The sequence below is a fragment of the Myripristis murdjan genome, chromosome 11, assembly GCF_902150065.1.
Source record: "Myripristis murdjan chromosome 11, fMyrMur1.1, whole genome shotgun sequence".
In the NCBI taxonomy this organism is placed as follows: domain Eukaryota; kingdom Metazoa; phylum Chordata; class Actinopteri; order Holocentriformes; family Holocentridae; genus Myripristis; species Myripristis murdjan.
This window is the reverse complement of record NC_043990.1, coordinates 19,077,307-19,099,123: the sequence shown is the minus strand read 5'-3', so window position 1 is coordinate 19,099,123 and position 21,817 is coordinate 19,077,307. Positions and strand designations below refer to the sequence as shown.

The 21,817-nt window shown below is 42.5% G+C and overlaps 1 protein-coding gene across 2 annotated transcripts in view; it reads right to left on the bottom strand.

The window, feature by feature from the left end:
- Nucleotides 1-21,817, bottom strand: part of gabbr2 (gamma-aminobutyric acid (GABA) B receptor, 2) — a 194,593-nt gene that overhangs the window by 136,269 nt on the left and 36,507 nt on the right. The window contains exons 1-2 of one of the 2 annotated variants that reach the window (XM_030064383.1): nucleotides 1,855-1,992; nucleotides 1,205-1,342 (exon numbers count right to left, since the gene is read on the bottom strand). In XM_030064383.1, coding sequence (XP_029920243.1) covers nucleotides 1,205-1,279 — 75 coding nt within the window. In that variant the 5' untranslated portion in view covers nucleotides 1,280-1,342; nucleotides 1,855-1,992. Of the gene's footprint in view, nucleotides 1-1,204; nucleotides 1,343-1,854; nucleotides 1,993-21,817 lie in introns of those variants that run through there. The other variant, XM_030064382.1, reaches the window with a different exon arrangement.

Here is a 21,817-nt window from a genome sequence, read left to right as displayed (position 1 = left end):
AAGCAGGCAAACGCACACGCGCGGGCACACACACACGCGCACACACACACATTCAAATACTTAAGAGCATTTAAGATTCAATCATGGTCTGTACCCCCTTTTTGAGACTGAAATAATTACCGCCAAAAGGAGGTGAACACAGAAACAAAAAAATGATTCATTCTTTCATTTCCTCATCCTGCCGATCTTTTCACTTTTGAGTGACCCTGACAAGACAGCGAGCAAAAAGGAACATAAAAAGCAGCAGATTCACAGTAATTGCCAGCGGAAGAAATATGCCACGTAATGTGACATTCAGTTCAAAACGCTGCCTCTTGAATTATGCTATTTCTTCCAAGCGCAAGTCCCCCTCCCTCCTTATCTGCGCTTGATAACCTTTGTAGGGTTTGCAGTAAATAGAAATGTATTCTTTATCGTCTAGGCATTTTCCCTCTTTGGTATTGCAGTACAGTAAAGATTCATAGAAAGTGTAAGCCGTAACTCCGGGGGTCAAAAGTTTACCACATGGAAGGGCCGGAGGTGTTAATGCCAACAGTGAATAATTTTAAAGCTCTATTAACTTAATGGCAGCAACATTTAGCATGCAAGAACACAATTCAATGTTAAAATCTATGAAACTGAATGTTAAGCAGGTGGCAGACTGATATGATTCGTGACTCTTTTCTAAGCTGAGTCACATACAGTATTCCATACACACACTTCCATGTCTAGATCATGAGTGTCTCATGAAATAGTGATCCTGTGAGAAGACATCAGTCTCTTTTATTTAATAATATGCCTACTTCAAGCCCTCCTTAAGGGACTGATATTGAAAAGTTAAGCTGTAAAGGTTTTTCAAAACTTTAAGTACTGATTTCTGGGGCAGTACAATGGGTTTCAGCCATTTTGACTCCGTCTTTGATTGTAAAATGGAGAGGGATTCTCCGGATTAGAGCAATGCCAATTAGACATTCACCCTGGCAAGGTTAAGAAAGGATTAAGCCATGAGTTGGGACCCCTATGAAATCCCACGACCTATCTGCTCACCATAAAACTAAGGGACAAGCTTTTCTTAGGAGCTCAATTAATTAGCAAATTTCGGGTTTTCTGACAGCGCTGCAGAAACGAGGGAAATAGCACAGGGGAGTTGGCAAGTGTGCAGGCAGACGCACAGTCCCTCACACACACAGACTGAAGTATGTGCAATACTGTTGACTGCTCCTACCTGCACCAGATTCCAGCCCTCCAGGGACTCTGCAATGATGGAGGTCACAGAGGGGCACACACCGCCGAAGATCATCAGGTGTTTGGGACCGTAGCATATGGCATCAAAGAAGGCCCTCAGCCCCTTGGCATTGTCACACTGCAGACAAAGACAGAGAGACAGGGGAGGTAGAGAGGGGAGTGTGGGTAAAGAGGGGTGAGAGGGGAAAGAGAGAGTGAGAGAGAAATAAGAAGACAAAAAGGTATATTTAAATTAGATGCAGTGGTGGAAAAGAGTAGCGAGAGAGAGAGAGAAAAAGTTATAGAAAGTTTAAAGGAGGCATTAGATATTCTGGGCTATTTTGGGCTGCCACAAATTTGACACACAAGAGCAAAAGCTGAATGTTAATCTCTGCATAGACTACACTGAACTGTACCAGCACAACTCAAAGCAAGCGAACTCGACTACGGTGTCACTATAAGTAGCATTGCAAATGTACAGAATGTACAAAAGTTATGGATTTTTCTCATCGAATCAGATAAAAGGTCTGTAAAACAGTGGTGTGTCCAGACAAATTTTGGAGCTTAACCATGATATGTTAATAATATTTAGGCTAATTTATGAGTGTCTAAAATTGAGTGTGGGCGTTTTGTTGGTATTATGTATTTTACCTGTCTGAATCCTCTGTTGTTGTAGTTAATAGTCAGCGTATCAAGGTTGGCAAATTGACAACACACTGGCACTGGCAAACACTCTCATCTTTCTTTCCCAAAATATCAAGGAAAAGGCTGAAAAGCCACATTTGTGTTAAGGGCTTTTGGGCATATGAGTGAGCACAAACTTGTTGGATCGTTGGAAAACTTCATTGGCTGCTAGACAGTTTGATTGACAACATTATAACCTATCAGCAGCCAGATTTAGTGAGCATGCACTCGTCAGGGCCAATCACATTTCAAAAGGGGCCGGTGCCACCTCAGTCTCCTCCCTGGACACACTCCTGCTCCAAAATCACTCAAGGATTGGAGATGTCAACCAATCATTCAGTCAACCACATAATAAACACAGAGTCATTCAGTCAGTTAGTCAATGAATAATTAAACACCATTTACAAAAGAAAAACTGATTTGCGCACAAGCTCAATAGACTAAGTTATACCATGATGGATGCACTACAAAAACAAGCACTGAATAATGTTAGGCCACTGTAAAGTAGATGATAAATGATGTGATATTTAGGTAACATTTAACTTCTTGTGAGCTCCGCGTGCTGTGACGCATACCAACATAACTGCATGTATGTGTTTACTGACATGAACCTTGAAAACAATGTAGCCTATAGGCTGTAAGACCAGGCCCCCGCTCCGATGCTTTGCTGCAGAATGCACCCATTTCACATCACTATAGCAACCAGAGAAAGAGAGAGTGCAAGCAACAGAGAGAGAGAGAGAGAGAGAGAGAGAGAGAGAGAGGGAGAGAGGGAGAGAGAGAGAGAGGAAAACACAGAGTAGGTTCCTATCGATTGATACTCGAGCTGGGTAACTGGTTTTGCTTTGATTTCTTGATTTCCACCGTTTGTAATGATATTCCTATTGATGGTAAACACTTCCCCCCACAGTCTCCTATTATTGCCACTCAATTCAGGATATGTTCCTGTGTTCAGCTGATAGATAGTGGGCCATACTGACTGACTGAATGGAAGTTGGTGTGTGTTTGAGTCTTCTGACACAGTTCATCTCATCTGGAGAGCCATTTGACCTTGTTAGCCATCAGCCGGCAACTGAATGAGATTTCCCACGGAACAACAGCAGCGCGAGCCCTCCACAGCGCAGATTGAAGAATTGAAAATCGAACACGGAGGAATGAGATTGCTAACCAGACATATAGGACTGTATGTTAGTCATGTATTATTGGATATTTTGTTAGTGTGGCAGTTGATGCTGCTGCAGGGATGACACATGGTTTGTGATGTTTTTAGCTGCTCTTCTCCTGTCTCCTTGAGATTTTTTTGAGAGGGGGGAAAACGGCTGTGCATATTAGTTTAGGAGCATTAAATTTGTTTGCTGCGCAAGTGTGATAACCTTGGAGTCGGGGACACAAACAACCTCTTGTTTCTTGCAAGTCACCCTATGAAGTTGCGCTACCATTTCCCTCACTGCCCCCACCCGTCTGCAGTCAGATGTAATCATGTGCTCACATTAAGTCGGGCTGTTTCTGTGGGAGGCTCCTTCAATTTCTGAAGTAGAAGACCAATTACTGTCAGAGGCGCGGCTTTCCCTTTGCACATGTTCATACCGATAGAGAACAATGTCTTCTGCTCGCCAAGTCAAAAATAGACTAGTTTGTGGATATGCCTCATGTGAAATGAGAGGGAGAAGATGTGATTAGGCACAGTGGGGGTTCCTTATCCTGGCCATACAGCTGAATAAAACAGCAGGCTATTTAAGAAGATATCACATTTGCATGCTCTGGCTTATCATTCATTTCTCTCCAGTTGGCCATAACGAGATGAAAATGGTAGGACTCTAACCAGTGGAGTCTCTCTATTAACAGAACGATTAACCTTGTAATAGAAAAGAAACCAACCAAACTTACTTGGCCAACTTGAGTGCAATAGACCCTGGTAATATTGAGGGCTTGAGCTGATTCATTAAGGAGATTGACATCATGCTGTGGGTGGTAAATAATGGTGATATTCCTCACTCTGTCGGCTGCAAATCAAACTATACTGCCGCTTTAGACATCTGTGTGTGTGTGTGTGTGTGTGTGTGTGTGTGCAACCAAGCCAAAGCTCCAGATGTGTGACCTGACTCTCTAACCTGGCCTGTTTTTCTCTACCTGATTCAATCACAGCACAAGGTTCTTCATTTAAAGAAGACAAATGTCAGCTACAGCTTTTCTCCTCTAACAAAAAGAGTGAAAAGGGAGGAAAAATCCCTGTGGCCACTGTCTTAGAGGTATTTATATCAATATGACCACATATGCTGCATTTTATTTGACCCATTTATATATATATATATATATATATATATATATATATATATATATATACGTATTTCATACATGTATTCTATGTCCTCTGAGTCTCTATGCCTCTAATGACTTTCTGTATGGTATTTTTTTTTTCATTATTTCTCTCAAAATGGATGACTTTCCTGTTTGGAATTCATCATTTAAGCCTCACCTTATTATGCATGGTTTTTAATTAGACACAAGAATCCCTCTGGAATTCTTATGAGGCATTTCCATATCACTGGGTGGGATAAACCTTGAGTTAGATGAGATCTTCACATCTCCCAAATGTCAACATTTTAAAAGCTAAAAATGAAAAAGCTTTACTTTAAGCTTGACAGCCATACATCTTTCTCTGTTTATTCTCATAAGCCAAAGGGGCATCGGATTTTCTCAACCTATAAGGGACCGTGCAATCCTGTTAGATCGTGAAAAATCACCAAAATTGGAGTTACAAGGTTTTCACCGTGCGTCACTGATGTATTTCCTCTGGAGAGAAAAACTGAGAATGAAAGAGGAAGAAAGAGAGCAATGCAGCTTTGAACAATACAAAACATGCATTCTCTCCCTCCCTCTCTCTCTCTCTCTCTCTCTCTCTCTTCCCCCCCACTGTTCATTCTGTCTTACTTTTACCGGGCACACATCCACACAATCTGCTTCGACTGCTCACACAGCCTTGACCAGTGTGTTGTCATGCCAACGGTGTAACTATCCACACTTTGAGCGCTAGATGAGGGAGGAGGCCGCGGCAGGGCCAGTGTAGCGATGGTTATATTTAGCTACTCATTAGGTAGCACAACCATTCAGACATTAATCAATAGTTATTCAGTAATGGAGACACTGTAAAGCTTAATGCTGGATAGACAGAGAGATGAGAGAGCGGAGAGAGGCAGGTAAACGTGAGAGACCACAAAGAGTGAGGAGACATGGAGATGTAGAAGGCGTTGACGAAAGAACGGGAGAGAAACAGTGGGAGAGAGTGATGGAGAAACGTGGTATCACCCTGAAGATAAAGGTTAAAATCACTAAGATTTCTCTCTGTCAGCCTCTCTCTTTCTTGCTTCTTTTCTCTCCTGTATTCTTATTCGGCAAAGTTGTTGCTGTGTTTTTCCGCAATTCTCCAGCAGTCACTGAAAGGTTTGTGCACAAGCTGCATATTACATTTTCCCCCAGAAGGATGCACTAAACAAGGTCTAAACTGAGACAAATATTGCTGTCCTAAAAAAAAAAAAAAAAAAAAGAAGAAAGAAAGAAAGAAAAAAGAAAAGGAAAGAAAAAAGAAATGGAAAGGCTCTGAGGAAAAAAAACAAACTGGTACACCAGGAAGGCATGGCAGCACTTAGCTCCCAAGAAATACTACAGGTCTGTGTTTCCGTCTTCCCCAGTCTGAAATCTAATTCCTGGCATTTGGAGGCCATTTGGAGCAGATCAATGAGGTTAACGCCTGTAGTAATCTGTTTGACCGCCTTGGGAGACGGCCAAGAAAAGGGGGGGGTTGGGCTGATGGTGGGAGTACCTGGGGATGGAGTCTCTGGGATACACATAACCCTGCCTACACACAGTTCATATGCAGGTAAGGTTGCATGGTAAGGTACGCTTGAATTCAGCTTTTCTTCCGTGAGTTTCAATGGAGTTTTTTAACGTCAATAGATATTCATTATATTTTTTTCTGGCTAAATTAGTGGATTATTTTTGTGACATGCCTCATCTTCCGCTTTATATTTCCATCCACCCATCTCCACACGGATGGGACAACTGCCAAAGGAGGAGTTGATTTCAAATGCCTCTCCAGTCCATTGTCTCCACTGCATTTCCTTCACAGTGACCTTTAGACACAGCTACTGAGATTCAGCTTTATTGATTTATGATTACGTGATGACATTAGCCTACTGTTATTGTGCTGCTGATAAATCACACTCTATTAGGCTAAATGTGATGAAACAGCTGGCCTGGAATGTCACAATGTCTCCATTTAAAGGGATAGTTCATATCATTTTTTTTTTTTTTTTTTTTACCAAGCCTACATGTATACAAGTGCTGCCTTCTGTGTTGGAGTTTGTCGAAATTTTTGGTTCTGAGTGCATTCTGGCCATTTCAGTAATCATCTGGAAAAGGAAAAGTCACGAGCAATGCTTCCCAATCAGTAAATTTCATCTTTTTTTTTTTTTTTTTTTTTGGAGCAATGATGTTCTGCTGGACTGATTTGAGCTATTTCTCCTGACAAATTCAAGCATCCTCTGCTTCCAAAAGTGATTTTTTTTTCTTAGTGGACTGATAAACGTCTAGTGTATGAGTAGTCAGACCAACTTCTTAAAAACAAGCTTTTCCTTTAACAAAGTTCTCATGGTGTTGTTGTTATTGTAGCATACTATGGCTGTAACCATGACAATAATAGTCACAGAGTCAAACATATAAGCAGATAAGGCTGCCACAACTAGAAGTTTTTAGTTCATTTTTTTTTTTCAGTTCTCCTTTACAATTTAAGGAAACACTCTTGCCCAGATGGATAATGAAGCCTCACTATGTGACAACTGAAATTGTATTCACTGTCCTCTCCACAAGGACATCAGAGGTCAAGCTCAGCTACACAACAGCGTCCCTGCAGCAGGTGGTAATTCATAGTGTTGCTCAAAAACACTTCAGAAGGGTGGAAGCCTTCCAACATGAAGGCATGAACCCAGCTCCTCACTGCTCACTTTGCCACCCTGCTGCCCATGTTGAACAATTGTGGTTCACCCCTATAGAGCAAACCTGTGTGTGTGTGTGTGTGTGTGTCTTTGTACTGCGTGAGTGTGTGCATGTGCGATATTGTGACAACAACAAGAGCTGATCAGAGCACCAGGCTGGAGCTAACCATGATGAAATGCCTTGTTAGCGCTGCAAACAGAGGCAGCTGCACCTGTCCCTTGTCTAATGGCAAATTACTGCACCCAAATCAGCAACCTGAGGCCCTGTGTGCGACACACGAGGGTAGGTGGGTGTGAGTATATGTATGCACGCCAGAGGAAGAGAGACAGAGTGAGGGGGATCCCAGATCTGATATCAGATACAATTTGTCCATGTTAGTTCATGACAAGGCTACCATAGTAGGTGATGATCAAATCTGAGAATACCAAGTCAATACTTGTGTCCTTGGAGAGGAAAAGTTTTTTTCTAAGCTGTCTTGAACAGGACAAATGTCCTAGTGAGCACACAGAAACATCTTACCAGTTTCAACCTGGGTGTGTGCTTGACGTCACATGATCTATAGCTCTTATCTTATCTACTGATCATAGGGCTGTTTTTTTTTTTTTTTTTTTTTTTGGTTGTTTTTTTTTTTTAATGATTTGTAGAATCCCAGGGCTTAAAGAACGGTTTGACCGATATGGATATTTTTAAAGATACCATGAAATGAAACTATTTGCTTTATTTTATATATTTCCTGTTCAAACAAAATACTGGAGTATACATAGCAAAGGGAGAAGACATTTTATCCAATGGGATAAGCCAGATGTTTTTATTTACTCTCACTTGATCAGCATGAGGTCTGCTGATATTCCATATCTCTAAATTTGAAAATGACAATGCAACAACATAAACACAGCAACAATTACAAGAGTAAATCTATTTTAAATTAGACGTTTGAATAAAGAAAATTAACCAAGAGATTACTGCAAATAGAAAATAAAAGGATGATAGGGATGCTGCCCAAAATATTAAAGATCTTCAAATAAAAAAGTAATTAAAAGATATAGCAGAGGGAAGACACAGACATGCCAATATACAGCAGATACCCATCAGATATATCGAAAAATTGGTAAATCAGCCTAACCCTATAGCTGGTAATAGCTTTTGTTCTCGATGGACATGCCGCTGTCCTGTGCATGAGATCTCTTGTTTAGAAACATTCTGCCATTAGATATTATGCCAAATGTCATCATGGACGACACAAGAATACATAAGACTGCAAAAGGGTAAAGACCCCTGACAGCCTGCACAGGGAAAGAGCCACATATGACATTACAGAGACCACCCACACATCCATTAAAAGGCTTTCAGACACACTCTCTCACTTTCTCTCTCTCACACACACACGCACACACACACACATACACACACACGCGCACGCACGCATCAGTGTTATGGAGAGTGAGCGAGTTAATACTTTAAACTGAGAAATAATGTAATGACATAATACCCTATAAATCTGTAATACATCAATCCCAATAAAAAATATATGTAAAAATATGACTTTTTGGTTTCACGATATGTATCAGTATCGATCTTAGTAAACCTTTTCACTTGTACGCAGGCCTGCTGTAACACACTATTTTATGCTCGTGTTTCATCATCAACACGCTGTATGGAGGCATACAGTAGCTACAGTGGAAGTTCCATTTATCTGTACCCATCCTGTCTTGATGTTGCAGCGTTTTCCAAACAATTCCCGGGTGTTTGAGCAGTGCAGCGGCAGTGCAGCCAGCACATAAAAAGCTGGGCTCTTACCACGGCTACATCTGTACCCTGCATACACTATTCATTGAATTACTTCCACATCTCCAAGCCAGGAGAGGAAATGTGAGCCAGGGCTGAATCCAGTGATTACTTAAACATATGCTTGGCATCATAAAGCCCTATAGCAGGGTGCAGCCAATAGGTCAGATCTAAAGGAGATTATCTATTTCCCCATGTACAAACCCGACTAATCCTCTAAACTCTGCCATGGTTGTCAATATCAACTATCCTCAGAAGAGGATGAAGGAGGGGTGCTGTTGTGTGTGTGTGCATGTGTGTGGTTGTCTGCATGTGTGAGAGTCAGACTGTGATAGTTAACTAAAGTGAGAACATGCAAAACCTTTGCATTTAGTTGTACAGTATATCTCAAAGCCAATTCTTTGGGGGAAAGAGCACAAGCAAGCTGGCGTTTCCTCATGCCAGCCTGATTCTGCATCCTGTTCTTCACCATAGTTGGACCACCTGTGTTTGGATTTACAGCAAAGTGTTCATGGGTCCCCCTTGAGGCCTCTGGGTGCCGCTAATCTATCAGTTAAGGTCAAATGCTCCCAAGCGCTGGCTCCTGACCAATCCTCTCACAGCAGCGGCAGCTTCATCTAACCTGTTACCATCCCCAAACACAGAGACAGAGAATATTCCAGAGGCTAGGGGTATTTGTTCCCCATCATTGAGCCCTTAGGCAATAGAGAGGTCCACCAGGGCGTAGCACATCTCCCCCCATCCTCTTTCTCTCTCTTCTAAATGACCATAGAGACATGGCTGGCAGGTGATTTGGGAGGCTCGGGGAACCAAAGCAGAATGTGTTAGCCAAGCTTTCAGTGAGATCCTTGGGAAAGAGCAGCAAAGATGGATGAGGAGAGAAAAAGGGGGGGAAAGTGAGGGAGGGAGAGGAGGCGAGGATGAGGCAGAGGAGTGTATGCAGTGAGCATCGAGGCTCCTTGTGGTAACATTTAGACAGTGGGCTCCAGGGTATTCGGTGAGAGTCCACATTGATTGAGCGAGAGTGGAGTGGATAAAGTAAAATCGAGAGGAGGCAGGAGTGAGGGAGATAGGGAGAAAGGGAGTTGGATTTCAATCTGTTCCGTCCCATCACATGCCTGCAACACACACACACACACACACACACAAAAAAAAAAAAAAACATTTGAGGAACCCTCCACTTGTCCAAGGAGAAAATTCACTGCGACAAACTGGCTGAGCTGTTCAAGCTGATGGCTCTTTGCCCTCCATCTCTTCTCTCTCTCTCTCTTCTCTCTCTCCCTCCGTTCTCTTCTTGCTGCTGCTCTCGTTCTCTTGCTCTCTTGTTCTCCGAGAGCGCTCAGATGGTCACCGGGATAGCCATCATGCCAGGTTGGCAGCCTCTCTGGTGGTGACAAGTCTCTCTCTCTCCCTCTCGCACGCACACAAATTATCCCCATTGCACATGCTTGTGCTTAAATACAAACAGACACAGGCGCATGCGAGGGCAAATTAGCATCCCTGCGCAGCTACATGCCAAAACACAACCCTAAACACACACACACACACACAAACAAACACACACTCATAGGATATCTCACAAACCCACATACCCTAGATAAGCTCAAATTGGCCAGTGGTAGTGAAATCATGGTGAACACACTGCACCTTTATTAGCAATCTGTGGCGAGCAGGAGGCAGACTCTCTGTTAAGCCTATTACAGGTTGTTGTGCTTTTGACAAGAGGTCTGCCGACAGCTGGAACATGTTGCGCTAACCAGAGAGGGGGGACAGACCAAGTCCTAATCCCACTGAACCAAGCCAATCCCTGAGGAGTCACTGGGGACTGGCTGGTGAGAGGAGAGGAGAGGAGAGAAGAGGAGAGGAGAGGACAGGAGAGGAGAGCAGAGCAGAGCAGAGGGAGTAACTTAATACTTGAGGTGACTGATCAAGCGAAAAATAGGCTATTTTTTTTTTTTCCTTTGTAGCCTTGGTGGGTGGTTGAGTTATTTGCTATTATGGTGAGAGTCATTCACACCAGTGATGACAATTCACCCATAATTGTATTCAGGTGTTAGGTGTTGTCTGGATATCGTATTCATTCCCCGTTCTTGTGTTTTTGCTAATTTTCCGTCTGTCATATGTATGCATGTTAATATTTTTCAGTCTGCAGCGTAAACACTTGCTTTCAAGGTTATCTATTCTAAATAAAATCAACACTCGCATACATTTTGTCTGGAAACATATCCACTCTTACTGAGAGAAAGAATTTATGTTTGCACCGTATGCAGAATAACCTCAGAATTGTCAAAGGGCTTTTTGTGGCACAGCACCAACAGTTCAGGTTCTGAAGACTATTGCAAGATATCTCCTGCCCTGACAAGAGGAAGGTCTTTTCCATTCTGCTACCTCCAAAGACAGGATATGAATACAATGGTCAAATCAATATTAAACGCACACCACATTTTTACTCACAAAAAAAAAAAAAAAAAACAACCTTGTAGCAACCCCAGAGTCACCCTGGCTGGTGTATGTGGTACCTAGTAAATGGGAAAGAGTGGGAGAGAGACAAGGGAGGTGGATGTCGAGTGGGACGGAGAAAGAGTGATACAGAGAGAAGAAGAAAAATAATGGAGAGAGGAAGAGAGCCCATTATCAAGTTAATTATTTCTTGGCCCCCAAGGTCCTCCACTCTCTCCCTTGGATAAATCTGGGAGAAGGGAGGCAGAAGAAGGGAGAAAGGTAGGGCAAAGAGGGATTATTCTGGTTAACAGTATTACGGGGGTGCAGCATCAGGTTAGGATGAGAGGCAGCCCAGCAATATGTCCAGGGCTGCTGGGAATGGAGAGAGAGAGAGAGCGCGAGAGAGACAGAGAGAGGGAGAGAGATTCATGTGAGTCGGCTGGCATTTCTTCCTCCATCTACTTGATTTAGAGAGCCACGATATCTGCCACTCGTGCCCAGCCACAAAATACAGCACCACCGATTTTTGACTCGGGGGCATCTCTCATATAATTTTTTCCCCCGTGTTTTATCACTGACTGCACAACCTCAGATGAACTCAACATGAAAAATTGTCCCCCTTCGAAACACTTGTTAGATTATGGGAGAGTTTTTTCTTAACAAAACTAGCCTGTAAATTGAATAATAAAAAGCCTGTATTAAAAAAAAAAAACCCACATATTTCTTTTAAAATTTTACAGACAAAACAACAACTGTATAAAAGCTCCACCCCATCCTTGCTCCCTCCCTGTTTTTCTTTACCTTTCTTCAAGGAAACTCTCCAAGCATAGATAAAATACTCAGGTTGGGAGAATTTTGGAGAATTTTAGGGCCTCTATCTCTCCTTTTAAAAAATCCCTTTCTCCCCGGTGTACTTCACATCAGGCTGTCTGAGTAGAGGCCATCAAATATCGTAACGTTAAGACAAAAAAGAGATGAAGAGAACCATTTTGCAAATATTCCTGAACAAGACAGTGATCATTCCCCCAAAGAGGATCATCTAGTTGTAATAAAGGTTAGGTGGTATGGATGATGAGTCAGTCTTTCCAAAGGTGCCAGAGCCTGGTATGGGTATGAGTGAGTGAGAGAGAAAGAGTCTGTGTGAGTGTGTGTGCATGTGTGATTTTGCACATGGGGGTGCATATGTGCAGGTGGGTGTGCACGCATGCATGAGAGTGGCAAATGGTGCATGTTTTTATGTGTGCATGCGTACACATTTGCCTACATGCCTCATTAAAAATGTCTTAAGTGCGCTGTGTCTCAATACATACATGAAGGACACAGTCCAGGTCATTTCGCAAGCATGATTGTGTTTTTGTCATTTGGAGCGTCTGCATCTTCCTGTACACATCATGTCTCTGGAGATACCATCCATGATGAACGGTTAGATGTTCTCAGTGAACCTTGAAAAGCTTTAAATTGAATTGCTGAACCTCATCAGCCCTCCTCTAACCTCTATTAAGAAAACTGTGAGATCATTTTCAAATCCCTCCCCCCACACAACCACACTTCACCCCACCATCACTTTCCCCCTTAGCCACATTAGCCTGGTACAGGATCTTAATTACTCAAAATTTGGATTTTCCAAAAACAGCTTAGTAACAATAGTAAAACCTCTTTGTCTTATTGGTGTCTACACCTCACAAGCAAGCCACAAGTCATAATAATGGGTATCAATTGTCAACAGTTAATGACAGTAAATGTTGGCTTTACAGCAAGGAAATACATAATTTACTGTATGCTGCAATCATAAAGCACAGAGAGAGTGGGACACCGCTGTGTGTTATTTCTATGTATTATACTGTTAAGGTGGTGATGTACACACCAACTTCTACACAGAGCTGCCATACAGTGCTATAGACTCTCTGTTTTGATCTCAGAGACACAGGTCGACAGGAAAAACAGAGATTTTTGACCATGGGTCTCAGTTCATATTGGGAATAGTTCCAGTGTATAACAGCCATTACAGAAAGTGAAGCAGGAGGAAAATCCATGTCCTGAGTTCTGTTATGTTCATTTGTACATTAATAAAGCTGATTTCCCTTGGACATAAGCTTTGTGAGAGGTTGAGATGGGCGGACAGCAAGTTTAAGCTAGCGCATAAAGAGATTTTAGCTACACTTATGGTTCTCGACATAGAGACACAAGCAGATGGATGGTAATAAAAGAAATGAGTGAGGGAGAGAGAGAGAGAGAGAGAGAGAGAGAGAGAGAGAAAGCAGGTCTCAGATGCATCATCCTGTCAGGCCGACAGCATTTCACCTCTCTTACTCAGGCTGTGACTTCACACTTACCTGTCAGCCATTTTGGTCTGAAGTTTTATTCGGTTTGTAGCATAATGGAGAGTTTATTTTGGAATCAGGTGGTATTTCAGGGTATTTCACCTTTTTCCTCACCCACAAGTTCAGACTGTAATATCCCAAATCACTATATGACAATGATTTGCAAGTAAGATCAAGAGAACTTTCTTACAAAAGATCACAAATGTAACGCTGGTGCATGTATTGTAACCACTGGAAGAAAATATAGTATATCTCATAGGTATCTGGTCAACCAAATTTTCATTTTGGACAACACTGTGTGCTAAATGGCAAGATGATAATCTGTGACATAGAAAATGATGCAAAATGATGACTTCCACTTCTGGTTTTTACTGCTGAAGTAATTTAGTGAGGTCTGACAGGACAAACACTGACAGATTGCTGCTCCCCCTCCATACTAGCAGTACCACCTATTGACAACTTATGGCAAGACAGAGAGAGCTGCAGAGTCTGTCCTTATTTTACCTCAAACAGTTGGAAACCTGGGAAGTGTAGGCATACTGGGCTGTGAGGCTGGATTCACCAACTGCGTGTGATGTCATGTGCGAGTGTGTGTGCATGTGTGCGTGTGTGTTCTCAATGGGCTAGAGCAGAGCACAGTTCGGGCCGTCCCTTTCTGCAGCCTAGGGATTCTTCTGTCCACTCACATCAATCTTGTTAGAGCAGAGTGCAGCCTCCTAGGAATCCTGGCCCGCTCTCTATTTGGATTTAGTACCTCTCTGTCACTCTCCACACCTCTCTCTCCGTCTAATCTTCCACTATCTCTCCCTCTCTCTCTCTCTCTTTCTCGTCATCATCACTCTTTCCCTCTCTCGCTCCCTTTCTCTTACTGTCATATAATTACTTTCATCCTGATGCTTTCACTCTCATCCACACTTTTCCTTCTCCTTCTCTTTTCCTCCCTTCTTTCACACCCTTTCTCTCATTCTCCTCCTCTCTCCCCTTCCCTAAATCTTCCCATCCCAAGGCTACATGGGGTTCAAAGCCATTCGGGGACGTGGCTGCGAGCTTATTCTGCTCTATCCCATTAATTTCCTCTGTAATCACCTCACTGTATTTCTGAATGGGTGCCTTGCAAAAGCAGACAAACATAATCTTGCAAACCATGCTGCTGATAATACAAGTTCGCTAAAAATTGATAAGATATAGATAATGACAGCAGAACACAGCAGGCTGAATGTGAGCAGGTGAGCGTAAATGGATGAGGCCATTGCAGTACAGTATGTAGAAAAGATGCAGGGGTAATGGCCATTATGCAGGACAGGCAGTATTGTGATTCACTCATTCGAGGTCCGTTCAATTGAAAGGCTTTGGAGTGTTGCTGCTCCGCATTGATTGGGAGGCACAATGCCACAGCCACACTTGCATGCACCGTCACCAATATGCATGCGCACACACACACACACACACACACACACACACACACACACGCACACACACACACACACACAGGCACACCATGCACAGTGGGGATTCATCAACCAGTGTATATTTAACCATGCTGGAGTCCATGCCAACAGTGTCCACAAACAATCATGAATCACCAGAAACCACAAGCACACCACACAGACACACACAGGCACGCTCTCAAACACACTCATATGCACATGCACCATCCAACCAGGTGGTCGACTCTTGTCTCACAATAGCTAATTTCCTGGCCAAATAAACACTCCAGTTGAAGGCACTGACTGTGAGTGACAGTCATTTCTAATGATTGGTTTATAGACTCGCTTGTATTGAGGTGATTGGAGAGACATAGGCGCACTAAGAAAGAGCTTCTCTCTCTCTCAATCTCTCTCTCTCTCACCCACAGGGTGACGGTAAAGCAGGAATGCGACAGCCCGAGCGATCGGACAATACCGTCTCATTTGAGAAGCTGACGTACAACGATGTGTTGCCATAGCTACTGAGAAAGGGGGGAGGGAGGTGGGGGGTGGGGGCATGGAGAGAGGAGGGACAGGAGGGGCTAGACTGCAAAGAAAATTAATTTGTGTACAAGGCCATGTCGCAAAGAAAATAGTATTTCTGCCTTAGAAGGAGACAGGGGAAGAAGCCACCACTAGACCAGTGCGTGTGCGTGTGTGTTTGTGTGTGGATGCTTGTGTGGGTGCAAGTGTGCATGTGAATGTGTTTGAGTGTGCATGCGTGTGTCTAGATCCAGCCTGATGCCATCTCAAGAGATTGTGGGCAGAAGTGTTGCAGGATGTCAGGAGGCTCTTCATTACAGGAGCTTTTAAATAAAACAGACTGAGAGGCTTAAAAAAAGACAGAGCTCGTGGAACAGGACAGAGACATCAGGATGAAGCAAAGCAGAAGCAGAGGGGAAAAAAATACTCTCTTTGGTCAGAAATGGCGTATGAATTTGCTGCAAGTGCTTGTGTCGCCTCACCCACACACATGCGCAAGCATTCATATACTGTCACACCACCATTCCCTTTTTTGAATCCTTCACACAAACAGAAGCAGGCAGAAAACAACATGCATAAGCACACACACACACACAAACACACACAGAGTGAGAGAAAGAGTTTTCACTCTTTCTGGCATGACGAGTCGTCGGAATTCCACGGCACCCTAAGTAGGTCATGCAGCCTTTTCAGAGTTCCACTCCTCCCCATGCTGCATCAAAAATGCATAAATCCCCGCATATTCTCCCTGCTAGCAGCTTCCCAGGCACGCTAAAGCGCATCTTTACTGATTCTAATCCCATCAAAGGTGGATCTGCCGGTATGTAAACACAACGTGGGATAAAATGCCTTCTCTGGCAGTTAACAGTCATGACCGGCCATCGTGTTTTTTTTTTGGGTTTTTTTGCTGTTGTTTTTGGTTTTTTTTTGGAGCTTCATGAAGTTATAATGCACCAGTCCATTTAGTGAAGCAGTGAACACACACACACACGCGCGCGCACGCACACATGCACGCGCGCGCACACACACACACACACACACACACACACAGCTGCACAGCTGTGTTTGGGTCAGACTGAAATAAAACGAATGGAGGTTTTTGGTTCCCACCAGCAAAGGTTGGCTGGATGGTGATGCTATCTGCAAAGCTACACTCCACTGTCTGATGATTTGAAAGGGGGAGGTACAAAGCAAAAGCAGCTGAGATAAGCTCTGGCATGCCTCACGACAATGGATGAGCAATCAAGAGATGGTACCTGCTCGTAGTGTGGAAATGTCACAGCTGATGGTCTCAGGGCCTTTGTAAGAGCTGTAAGAAACATGCTGTCTTTTGTCTTTTGGAAGTGCTTGCAGACTTCTGCTTTACTGTATAATCATTATACTCTCTGCAGCTTAGAATTTAATCAGTGATATTTAAAAAAAAAATACATACTATAAATTTTGCCTTTGCAAAGACATTCATTTGTGGTTATAATTTATCAAGTATTCCTCTTCAAATTTGAACACACATCTTATCTTTGTTTGTATATGGTGGCAACAGTTCAAGCCAATGTTCGCTCCTTCTCTCTGGGTATTGGATTCATCCATAGATGAATAATTGAGTAGATCACAATAATAGTCTTCCTCTGTTACATCCCAATCTCTGACCACTGAGCCAACCATGGGACCACAAGTGACAGTCATCACCAGTGACTCTTAGCGACTGCATCATCTATCATGGTGTTGTTGTGTGTAAGTGTGTATGTGGGTACATGTGTATCTGAATAATTTAAAAGGGAGCAAATTACCCATTCTAAATTACATGTAAGGAAACCGCAAAAAGGAAACCTTTAAACTTAACTGAGTAAGCATTATATAATGCTATTCAATCTTCCAAATCTATTTATAATTCCATTCAACTCTTTGGCATCTCTTCCGACATCTGAAATGTTAGACTCTTTTCCCAGAGCCATTCTAATTTCCTGGGTTATAATTTATTACCGAATGCTCCTTATTGATTTTTTTTCCGTGGTGCTGGTTGAGATCCGGAGGGAGAAGAGATCCATTTCTCATGTCACCTGAGCCTCATACTTTTTTTTTCTAGGACTAACTTGCGGGATCAAAATGAAGTAAATCACAGACAACCCATTACCTCTGAGCTGAAGGGATTCATTTACGAAACCAATTTGGCTCTGATTCCTGCACACAGGGCACACACGCTTAAAGAAGCAAAGGGTAATGCTAAAGGGCAAACTTCTCCATACATACTGATCAGTTTTGCCTCCTGGAGATGTAATCTCTAGCACTGCAGCAGGAAATCTCAAGTCTGCCACCAGTTCAGCAGAAATAGTCCTCCCTGTCAAAGTTAAGATGAAAGAGTTGAGCAATGTTTTGGTGAAGCAGCAAACTTTATTTTGTTGCCATCCTCTGGGACTGTGTATCTGACAGCATGTCAAAATGTAATATTAATGAAGACCACAAATGCTGTCAATGAGAATAGACTGTGAGAACTAGGTTTTAAGACAGGCCTAAAGCCAGTATTGAACCCTGTCTTATAAATAAATCAACTAGTCCTTGCCTACCTAGCTTTCACAACCTAGGTAGTCTGCTCTGCAAGACTGTGCACAGCAAAAGCTCTCCAGCTTAACAAGTCTTATAGCTAGAGTTAACATCATTAACTTCTTAAAACAAGTGAAAAAAAAAAAAAAAAAAAAAATCTGCCAGTGGGCTAAAATAATCCCACCTCTCTCCAATGTTGTGGGTATGAGTATGTTGAAACAGCTTAAATATGTTGAAACAGGGATCTAGGATCAAGAAAATGATGATTCAAGACAATTCTGGAGGCAATTTCTCTATGGCAGGAAACAGGTGGGATTATTTCATCCCACTGGCGTTTTTTTTTTTTTTTTTAATTGTTTTAAGAAAAACAAGATTTTAATCATTAATATGAGGCTAAATTACTTGTTGGATGGGTTTGTTTGGATTTATTTGCTTGTTTGTTTGTTTTTTGCAGTGTGTGTGTGTAAGTATGTTTGCATATATATGTGTGCATGCATGTGTGAGTGCATATCAAACATACATTGACATAATTTTCTGCCATAGTGGGATGTAAGCAGTAACCTTTAGGTGTCAGGGCTTCAGAAAATGCCACTTTCAGCCAACCAGAACCGAGGCCAGATATGTTGTGACAAAGTGTCAGTGTGCATGTGTGTGTGTATGTATCAAACTTGTCCAGTGCAGTGATAGCTTTAAAGAATGTTTTGTGTATCTTGTTGCATAGAGGAGATGAGGTAAACAGACACACACACACACACACACACACACACACACACACACAAGCGTGAGTAGGTCCACACCACACGGTGAGTGACAGCTCCTAACGGCCAAGCATGGCAGCCTCAGTGAGGAACACGGCGCCCTAATGTCAGAGTCCCACCACACACACCTCTTGCACTTGCTCAGAACAATGTACTGCATACTTAAGTGAATGTGTAATGTAAAGCTGTGAAGTACTGACAGAGTTGGTGTGTCAGGTCATATACATGTCACTGTGAATCAATATCAAGGGGCTGGAATCTCATACGATTCTCTGCATTAGGGAAAGGGAGAGTTTTATGGATTCGAGCCACATTCGAACCCCCGTGCCAGCGAACCTCCGTCCTTTTGAACTGTCTTTTAGCGAGACACTGAATCCCTTCCAGCTCCAGGGCTGCAGCTCTGTTGCTGAGCCTGACCTCTGACCTGGGAGGGGCTACGCAAGAAGAGAATCTCCCTGTGGGGATCAATAAATCCATTGTTACAACCACCATTTTACTTGCCAATACTCTAACAGCATCGCTCAAAAAAACAGGCCATGAGATGCATTTAAACCTGTGATGTTGGAAAAATGTGTGCACTGATTGATCTTTCATTTTATAAACAAGGTGTCTGGAAATGTGCATACCATAATCTGAGGTGGGACACAGTGCCTAAAACATTATTGACTTGTTAATTTTTATATTTCCTCTTTGTGTTCACATCCTGCTCCCTTGCCTGAGGTAAGGCCATTTAACAATAATTCCAATTCCAGTAGGTACAATTTTTACTTTCTTGTATTTTAACATCTTCTTATTTTACATATTCAAAAACAGTGCATATTTAGAGTTTACTTCACTTTGTAGCTTTAAATAAAATATCCTCATATCATAATATCATTGAACAGTCCTTCCCATCAGCACCTCCCGTTAAATAAAACTGCCTCTCTCCCCAGCTGATCTCACACTGCCTTACTCTTTTAAACAACCCCTACCCACAGTATAGCCTCAGTATGCTATTTTAACAGGGGAAACAGATTAGGGAAGCAAGATGCTCTCAAACTTCCATCTCATTGGGACTTAAATCATACTGTGCTCAGGTTTCCACATTACAGCGGAGTGCATTGCAGAGCAGGACCTTGTAAAATGGCCACAGACTGGTCTTATGTATCCCTGAGCCAGACCCTGTGGAGGTAAATCCAAACTTATTTCCATCTCATGAAGAGGCCAGGGAGACATAGTCCAATTCTGGGGTTGTTTTGGCCTACAGGGGGAGGAATCGAAGGAGTTGTGTTCAGTTTGAGTCTCCCAAAGTTTTACAGCACAGGCAGTTGAGTTTAATGAGTGTTGCTGAGCTCCGGTAAGCATGGGCTTCCTGTCAGTTACAGAGTAGCACTCTCCCTCTCCCTCCTCCTTACCTTCTCCCTTGACTTCTCTGCAATGCCCAGTGGCTTCTTTCCTATCCCAGCCAACCAAGAGCCTCTCACACGCAACGTGTCATACAAAGACCAAGCAGCAACACTGCAATAACTACACCTCCAGGGCTTGAAAGCAGTACTCTTCTGCCCCTTTGTGATAGCTACCTCCGACTGTGTGCGTGCTCGTGCGTGTGTGCCTGTGCGCGTTTGTGCCTGTGTGCACGGGAGTGTTAGAAATGTAGTGTTTACTCAAGTGAGAAAATCCGGAAATCCTCAACAGCAACCGCCCAAGGGTTCACTCTTAATTGCCCCCACCACAAGTAAGCCAAAGCAGTTTGTCCCAAATAGACAAAACAAAAGACAACACAAAGGAGAAGTGTACCACCGCAGGCAGGATGGCATCCTATATCTCCTTTTAGTTTTCAGAAGACTTCAAAGCCATTATTCAGAGATGTGTTAAAAAGCATGTTGCAACTGTAATGAGTCTAAGTAACATAACTAGTGGTTATGTAGAGACAAACAAGGCTAAACTTTGTTTAGGCAACGCATAAAAATGAACAAGACAGGAGGACGGAGGGGGTAAGAGATGAGAGGGAAAACAAAACTATAAGCATGCTTGTGTTTTTCTGCCCACCTGATTGTCTGAGCGTATGTGTTAATACTGCGTTGTGTGTGTGTGTGTGAATGTGTTTCCCACTCTGACAGGCGGTGATGAATAAAATAACAGCGGAGGAAAGACGAACTACTTCCTCTGTGAACTCATCAGGCAGACATTGGCATGCACCGCTGCCTCCAAGATGGCTGCATCTCTGTGCCCCCCTCCCTGCAAACACTGTCTGCTACAGCTGGCAGCGGAATAGCACACCGCGGGTGAGAATATGCTAGAATATGTTATGGAGTACTGAAAATATCCCTATGAATTTGCTGTGTGGTTGAAATCAAGAGGTGACTTGTATATTTTCAATAGGCTATAGAATGAGAAATGCATCTGTGCTGTTAGGCTCAGAAAAGACCCTATGAGCAAATATGCAATGACTAGGATAGATAGTAATACTGTTCTTTAAATATTTTCAAAATAAATGTAGTTTAGTTCAAAAGACATTTACTGAATGCATAACAAATTGTAGGTTAAAGTTTAAAGTATTTTCTGTAGAGGAAAATTCACTTGAGGATTCATTTGAGTTTCCCCATGAATGCCATTTTTTTGCAGGTTACAAATTTTCAAGAGGGAAACTAGTTGGCATTATCCACCTAGCAGCAGAACAGTGTGGATGGATACAAGGCAATGTATTACCAGAAATGCTGAATGAAACTTGTCAGAAAGCACTGCTGCAATCATTTTACAAGCAGTATTTGACTATGCTCGCGGAGTTTCTTTTCAAATTCACCAAACTGACTTTATTGGAAGGATTTTAGTAGTTGTTTAGTGAAATGAACCAATCAAAACTCATTCACGTTGTGAGCAGACATCAGTATAGGAAAGGCTGATGTTCTGTAAATGAAATAACTTTAACTTTAACCAGTTCCAAATCAAATTTCAGCAATATTTACTGTATATTGAACTTTGGTCATCTAACAGAAAATACCAGTGATTGTGAATGTTTAGCCTGTTTATGACTATTTACCCACATTTTACATTGCAAAAAAACTATATTGCAAATGATGTGGGGTTACTAAAGATTTTGCAACGTATAATCAAAATCTCTTGATTATTAAACATGAATTTTTGGTTGAAACACCCACCGTATAAT